The 8,537-nt window shown below is 42.8% G+C and overlaps 1 protein-coding gene across 1 annotated transcript; it reads left to right on the forward strand.

The window, feature by feature from the left end:
* Positions 1-477: 477 nt before the first annotated feature.
* Positions 478-4,428, forward strand: SMIM9 (small integral membrane protein 9; the record flags this gene model as incomplete). The annotated part of the gene is made up of 3 exons (XM_081259291.1): positions 478-661; positions 1,512-1,641; positions 4,401-4,428. 3 exons carry the CDS (start codon positions 478-480, stop codon positions 4,426-4,428), a joined length of 342 nt encoding a protein of 113 aa, XP_081115417.1.
* Between the last annotated feature and the right edge of the window lie 4,109 nt (positions 4,429-8,537).

Raw genomic sequence — 8,537 nt, forward strand, 5'->3', positions numbered from 1 at the left:
CCCCCTTATCCACTGAAATTCATACCTGGTTAACCATTTATACTGCTTATTTGCTGATTCAGTAATAAACCCAACTCAAAACAAAACAAAACGAAAAGGATGTGGGACTGAAAAAGTGGAGTCAAAGATGACACCACAGGGCTTGGCCTGAACAACTTAAAGAGTTTCCACTAATTGAGCTGGAAAAGCCCAAAGGGGGATGTGGTTTAGGAGGGGATGTCAGGTAGCTGACCCGATGGAGCACAGTCAATTTGTCTTGTGTTGTTTTGTTTCTTGAAGGTGGGATGGTTTTTGCTTTGGAAACGGACTGTGTTCAGGATTCAACAGTGTCAGTAAGTGAATTTTTCTTGTGTTCATAATAGCTTTAGTTTTGCAATAAAATCTAAACCACGATTTTCTGACTTTTCAGACAGAGCTGCCTTGGGACGAGCCAAGGAAAAAGCCATCTCCCCTCGGTGCAGGCCCTTGGGAGAGCCCATGGAAGCCCTGAAGCTGCTGAGCATTGGATTTCTGCTGTGCTCTCTGACTTGCCTCTTGTTGGAAACTGTCACTTTGTCTCTGGAACCTTTATCTGCCTTCGGAATACAAGACCGGGATGGATTGGAACCGTGCTCAAGGCGTGTGTCTGCTGTTACGATGAACGTTCCTGTCTTCATAGGACGTTAAGATTCCTGTCTCAGGTCAGGAAAGAGCGATTCTGTATTTAAAAATAATGTTCGCAGGAAAGCAAAGTATTTCTGGTTTGGTTCAACAAACATGAACCCACTAAGCCAAAGCCATAGGTGTCAACCTTCCGTGAAATATGACAAATACTCCCTGAGGACAAAGGGATAATTAAAGTTGTTTGGGGGAGGGGTCAAGAAGGACTTCAGAAAGGAAGCGAAATTTAAGCTAAAGCTGATGAGCCACTGACCCATGGCTTAGGTGCTCCCCAAGCCCAGCGTGGTGCTGAGTTCCTTCGCATCTCTAGAAAGGGTATCGTTGTGAGTGGTGACCCCTCCTGACTTCACGCCACAGACACTTGTGTTTGCCCTACCTCTTCCCCTGACCAGCAGACCCTGAACCTCCTCTGCCAGCCGCCCCGGTCTCCTCGTCCTCTTGTGTCACTGGGGCAGGCGGCCACCTCCTTTCTCCTCACGGGACACTCAGGGCCCTCAGCCTCCCGAACACCCTCTAGGCAACAGCATGGTTAAGCCATGCTCCTCGCTCCCAGTGTACCCCATTGATTCACAGAGACCTCCTAACAACCTTTAAGCGATCTGGGGCAGAGATTGTTGCTCCTATTTCACATACAAGGAGGAAAAGATGATATCCATCTGAGGATACCTTTTTTTCCCCAAAAGCGTATTCCTTTAATCTCTTAGCACAGCAAAGTTGTTAGGAATATGGGCCCTGGGCAACTATAAGAACCTGAGATCTGGGACAACTATTTGAACTTGAACCAGGTTTCAGATCCCAGCTTCATCACTTACTCGGGCTCTCTTCAGGGACTGTCTATGCTCTTCCTGCAGAAACTTCCAGGTCCTGGCTGAGCAACTTCAGTGATTACCTGTGGGATCTCATCAGGAGCTCCATCCCTACAGCTGCCATTTTTGCTTTTCTGATCATTTCAGCAATCATGGGGACCCTCTGTTGCCTCACGTAAGCTACTGGGGGGAGGAGGGGGGAACCGAGGGAGAGGCCAAGTTCCACAGCAGCCTGCGCATCTGTAACTAAGGGAAAGTTTTGAGGAAGGTGACTGTGGGAATACCACTCTGAAAGTCCGTGTGTCCCCCTTTGAAAAAGTCTCCTGCACGTTCTCTCTTTTTCTCCAACTACTCCCTACGTTTCCAACCACTGACACGTAACGTTTAAAGACCAGTGTTTGCAACTGATCTTTTTTTTCTTATACTAACTTCATTAACTCCTAATTACCCTTCCCTTTAGTTTAGGAACTATACATGGAAAACATATGATTAACTTTTCAACTGCCTGAAAATTTGCCAAAATATTTATTATTAAATCATATGAAGCCAAAGAGATTCCTGAAATAGCTAACAAAATACTTAAGCTTAGCTAGAAAAGCCTGAATTTCATTAATTCAATCAGTATTTACTAAGACATGACCACTTGCCTGTCTCTGTCCTGATTACTAGAGACAGAGAAATAAGACAACTGAATAATTACAACCCGGTGGCTCAGGGCTGTTCAAACTGTGTAATCTAATAAAGTGGCTGAGGTCAAAGATCAGGTGAAGGGTGTGGCATCCCCACCTAAGGCTCCTGATAACCTCAAAACGACCACAGATCAAGAACCATGTCTAGGAAACAAACTTGGATATGGTTCCTGGCACCTAGAACTGACAGGAGCCAAACAGAACTAAATGAGCTATTCATTGTTTGAGCCATACAGCAGTATTCGGACCTCAGATTGGCCATGAGAAGGACACTTACTTCAGGCACAGCCACAGAGAATAGTGGACCGGGGGAGCATCCTGGAGGATGGGCCACAGGCCAGGGAGCTCCCCCTTATAGGAGGAAGAGCTGGGCCTGATCAATGTCTGACCAGCAGGATTCCAGAATGACTACAGAGCAGGGACTGCTGTAGGGCTCCCGGTCTTCCTCTTTTCAAAGGGGAGGGTTTAGGGCGGTTGCCCTCTTCCTGCACCATCACTGTATGGGGCAGGAGTGGGGGGGTGGAAGCTGTAGATCAGGGGCACATGGTCTACGTTGGTTCAAAGCTCTCTTAACCAAGAAGAGCCACACCCAGACTTGAGAGAATCAGATACTCTGGAAGCAGACTGTGTGGCGCGAGTGTGGTGTGCAGGGTATTATCAGGGGCAGGAAGGGAGAAGCTGAACCGCCTTGCAAGCCCAGCAAGGCCTCGGGTGACCCCCTTCAGAGTTGTCCCTCCCCCGCCGCAGGAAGTACAGGCTCTGTGTTCACCAACCCTGTTCCTTCTTCCCAATCACAGAGGAAGACTGCATTTCACAACTAAAGAAGCCAGGACTCAAGTCAACATACATTTGATGCGCTATCTTTTAAATCACTGTTGCTCAAACTCTGGCCAGCAGACCGGCTGCATCAGAAACATCTGAGGCTTTGCTGAAACACGCACACACAGAGGGACTTCTGTGAAGACAGGCAGGCAACATGCCGAGAGAAATATTTCCTTCTTTGAAGTAAATGGCTCAGCCTGGGGAGAAAAACCAGTAAACCCTTGCTGGGAACAAGCAAGGACAGTAAGAGCAAAACAAAAGAAGACATGGATGACAAAATATAAAAGGATCCAAAAAGCTGGCACTATTAAAGAGAGATAAACAAAGACCTTAGTAAAAGTAAGATTAGAGAAAAAAATGATAGATGCAGGAGACATAATTAATTTTTTGGTAGAAAACAACCGAAATAATTCAACAGAAGAAAACACTTCAAGGCATAATTTTTTAAAATATTGCAAAATTAAAGGAAAGTTTGAGTCTCTAGTCATACGGGGTGCATCAAGTCCCAGGAAAAATTGGCACTTGGGACTGGGCACATACTAGACGCCAAATAATACTTGATTTTTTATGAATACATTTCACAGTCAGGATTGCAAACAGTTTCCCTGTGCCTCTTTATTCACCCTCTATAACCATTAGCGGTGGCTGTAAAGAAGGCTTAGGCTAGCTGCTTGCTACCTGAGGAAATCAGCATGGAAGCCTGGCTAACCTCTCAGGGCCCCGGCAAGTATGCAAAAACACACGTATTCAATCTAATGAATTTTTAGTACGGTTGATACTAGTGAAAAAATAGAACCAACTTAAATGATTCTTGGCTGGTTAAAGAAAGCCGTGAACATTCATACAATGAGTACTATACAGTCACCAAAACGTTGCTGTAGAAGGGTAATTACATGGAATCAGATTCATGAAATATTGTTGAGTGGAAAAAAGCAGATTATAACAGAGGATATACAATTTCACCCAATTTGTTGTGAAAAACTATACGTACAGGGAAAAAAACTTTTAAGGACCTAACGAAAGATTTAGACATTGGTCATCTCCCTGTGATAGTGAATAGGTGACTTTAATTATCACGATTGTTGCTGTTATGTAGTTTCATGTTTATGTTTGTCTGTCTGCACTTTCCAATCTTTCCGCAACAAAATGTATTGTTTAATTAGTAAGTTTTTTAAGAGAAATTTTAAAAACAAAAGAAGAAAAACTATCTGATCACACTCCAATACCACACTCTTACTCTTACTTTCTCAAGTCATGAAAGCATTTTTGCAATATGAAATTACTTGGCTCATGATAAGAAAAGAAGCTGTCCAAAATCCTATCTTGGAAAAGGTGATGTAACTACAAAGTAGCTCTGTGAAGACCAAGACAGTGTACTGGAATTTAAACTCAGTTCAGCAGTCATTTCCTCTTCCTCTCCCAGTATCCTCATAGGTGAACCAGTCCAATGAAGTACTAGAGGATTCCAAGAGAGTGCAGAGTGTGCTATTTGTGTGCATTGAGGAAGTATGTATCAGGTAAAATTAAATTGTCTTCCATCTTAAACTACCTTTGCTTTTATTTTCTCCTTTAAAACATGCAATTGAAAAAGTGATAGTAGACTTAATACTGTTTTAATTATAAAATAATACATACTTATTGCAAAAAAATTCATAAAATATAGAAAGAAGAAAAAGTACCCATCATTCTAGCACCCAAAAATAAACATTGTTTACATCTTGGTGTATCTCCTTTCAAACTTTTTTCTATGCTTATACTACCAGTTTCCTAAAATTTGTTCTCCAAAACAATAGTTCTGTTTTAATAAACATTATGACAGGGCTTCCCTGGTGGCGCAGTGGTTGGGAGTCTGCCTGCCGAAGCAGGGGATGTGGGTTCGTGCCCCGGTCCGGGAGGATCCCACATGCCACGGAGCGGCTGGGCCCGTGAGCCATGGCCGCTGAGCCTGTGCGTCCGGAGCCTGTGCTCTGCAACGGGAGAGGCCACAACAGTGAGAGGCCCGCATACAGAAAAAAAAAACAAAAAAAAACACGTTATGACACAATAGGGCTTTGCGGCCAATTAAGTTGGAGAGATGCTGAATTAAACAAATTTAAACATATTTCCTTCACTGTATGACATATCGTGGCTATCTTTCCATATCAGGAAGTGTTGCATAGTATTCCTTGCAGTGGATTCAACAGAAGTCGTTTAACCACCCCCCATATAATAATAATTTAGGGTGTTTGTACTTGTTCACTATTATAAATGTAATGCAGGTGATAGTTTTACACATTATTAATTTGCTTTCCCCTTTGCTGTTCTGAGTTGGAAATCATTCACTCCGTGGGCACTATTGAACACCTCCTGTTCTGGGCAGGTAACAAAACAAACACCAAGCCTGGCTCTGGTGGAGGCTTGGGCCAGGGGCTGGGATGAGAGTAAGGCCTGGTGGGCCTCAGAAAGCATCTGGGCTCTACTGGGAGCCAACAGAAAGCAGGGAGCAGAGAAGGGACGTCATTTGATGGGTGTTTTTAAAGGATCATCTCAGGTCATTCGTGGTCATTCTGACCACGTTGAGAAGGTCAGAAGCAGGGAGACCAGCCGGGAAGTTTACCGAAATTCAGGTGAGAGAGTTTCGTTGGGACCAGGGTGGGAATCAGTGGAGTTGCAGGAAGAGTCGGAATCCAGACAGAGGGTGTGGGAAAGAGGGAGGCTTTGAGGATGCCTCCCAGACTTTGGGCCTAAGCACGTGCACGGATGGGGTTAAGAATCCACTGCTTGAAAAATGTGAAGAGAAAGAAAGAACAAGTGGATGTTCTCATTGATATGGAGGTGAGATCCAGCCACACACCCTTTGTCCCACACTCCACACAGCAGGAGGAGACCATACTCTGATCAAACTTGAAGTGACAGTTTAACTTATCAGCTTGCACTAACCTTTAAATCAGATTGGATGTTTACTTAAATCCCCCCCCACTCAGCACATGGGAGCTGGGGAAGGAAGTCTAAGTAATAAAGAAAAGAAGAGCTGCATCCTTACACACAGCTTTATAGTCTTTATATCTTGCCCAGCTTGTTCCTTAAGGCAAACTGCTGACGTGCAGTTGTTGGGTCACAGGCTGTGAGCATGTTAAAGCCTTACGCTGGTCCACGTAGCGCTTGTATGAGTTTCCAGGTTCCGCCTCTCTTGAACATTGTGTTGTTTCCTTGGTTTTCTTTATATTTTTGCCAGTTATGTTTGGCAATATATTATTTAATTTTGCTTGTATTTTAAAAATTCCTGAAGTACCCCTGGGCTTGGTGCCCCAGAATTTTTAAGCTTCTTTTTCTTTTTATAAATGTATTTATTTATTCATTTTTGGCTGCTTTGGGTCTGTAATCCCCATCCTGTCTCGTCACGTCAGAGCCCTGCCTCTTTTTAAACTATAAAAACTAAATCATAGGCATGCATTCTCCTGTGATTTTCTTCTTTTCCGTTTTGAGATTCATCCACGTCGATGCCTGTAGCCCATTTCCACCCAACTGTATGAAAAGACCTCTAGTCATTTACACCATCGACTGTAGATGGACATCTGTATTGTTTCTGTCTTTTTTTTTTTTTTTTTTTTTTTTTTTGCGGTACGCGGGCCTCTCACTGTTGTGGCCTCTCCCGTTGCGGAGCACAGGCTCCGGACGCGCAGGCTCAGCGGCCATGGCTCATGGGCCGAGCCGCTCCGCGGCATGTGGGATCTTCGCGGACCGGGGCACGAACCCGTGTCCCCTGCATTGGCAGGCAGACTCTTCAACCACTGAGCCACCAGGGAAGCCTGTTTCTGTCTTTTTTATTCTAAATATTACTGCATGTGCAAGAGTTCCTCTGAAGGCTATCACACTGTGACTGAGTTTCTGAGTCAAAAGCACCAATTATTAAATACATCTGCATCCTTGAGAAGATGCAACATCACCAGTCTTTTAATTTTTTGCCAATCTGGCGGATAAGTAATAGTATCTTATTGTTTTCTTACTTTGCATTTCCCCAATAACTGATGAGATGGAAGACCTTTTCATGTGTTTATAAGACATTTGTCTTTCTCTTCTATGAATTTTGCCCATTTTTCTAATTTTAATTTCATTTATTCCTTATTGATCAGTAGGAATTCTTTCTATAATCTGTATACTAATATTGTAGGCTATAGCCGTGGAAAATATCTTCCCTCAGTTTGAGGATTGTATTTTCATTCTCGATAGGACGTATTTTGATCAGCATAAGTGCTTATTTTAATGTAGTGCGATTTGGCAATCATTTCCTCTGCATAAGTGCTTTTCTACCCCAAAGTCATAAAGGATGTCTCCTATATTGTCTTCTAAAAGTTTTATAGTTTTGCCTTTCACCTTTAAGTCCTTCAGCTACTTGGAATAAAATTTTGTATGGTGTGAGGTAAAGTCTAATTTCATTTTTTTAAAATGTTGTGAGAAGCTATATTTTTCCAGTCATGAACTTTGAACTGAATTTGTGTGCCTCAAGGCAGTTCTAGGAATTGAGAAAAGCAGATAGCTGCAATAAATTCCAAGGAGCAAAGCCTGATTGTGAGCACTGAGCACCCTGAACTGGAACCAGCCGACCAGAAAAAGGCATGGGAATGTTGGAAAAAAGACCAGCTGTATGACCATGCATCCTCTGAGTCAGCCGACTTGCCCTCCCAGTACTTTTCCACCCTGAGCTTTGCCTCGACAAAAACTTTTAACTACATTTTGCTCGAGGACTCACTCCCTCTGAAGTCCTCCAACTGCAATGGTTTAGATAGCATGTTTGCCTTCATCTGTAACCAGTCTCGGTTTCTGTTTTGATCCTATGGATCCCCAGTCGCCCTTACTGCAAGCGTGTCCTTTCCCTACTGCTCTGCCTCTTGTCATGTCACCATTTCTCCTCTCTCTTCTGTTCCAACGGTCTATTTGTCTATTTCTGTGCCCATACCATGCTCTCCTAATTAACATAGCTTTGTTATAAGTCTTGCAATCTAGAAGGCAGTTCCCCCACATTGTTCTTCTAGAGTGCTTTGGCAACTCTTGTTCTTTACAAGTTCACACATACTTTAAAATTATATTATCAAGTTTCACAAAACCTATCCCAGAAGTGGGATTGCTGGCTCAGAAGGTAGTATTCAGTTTTAAGAGATAATGCAAAACTGTTCTCCTAAATAGTACTGCCAACAGCAGTACTCCCAGCAGCAATATTCAAGAACTCATATGGATTCATATCTTCTCCAACACTTGATATTGTTAGACATTTAAATTTTTGATAATTGAATGGAGGTGCAGTGGCATTTCATTGTGGTCTGATCACTAATGAGGTTGAACATCTGTTCATATGTTTATTGTTCACGTGGGTTTCTCCATCTGTGAAATGTTTATTCGTGTTTTTTACTCATTTATCTGAAGGATTGTTTGTGTTTTCCTTATTAATTTGTAGACCTTTATATATTCATAATAGGAATTCTTCGTCAGTTGTGTGTATTGAAAATATTTTCTGCAAAAGCACAACTGGTCTTTTTTGCTTTTTAGTTTGTCTTTTGATGTGTAAAAGTTCTTAATGCTAAAG

Source organism: Mesoplodon bidens (assembly GCF_964165515.1).
Source record: "Mesoplodon bidens genome assembly, contig: HAP1_SCAFFOLD_159, whole genome shotgun sequence".
NCBI lineage: Eukaryota > Metazoa > Chordata > Mammalia > Artiodactyla > Ziphiidae > Mesoplodon > Mesoplodon bidens.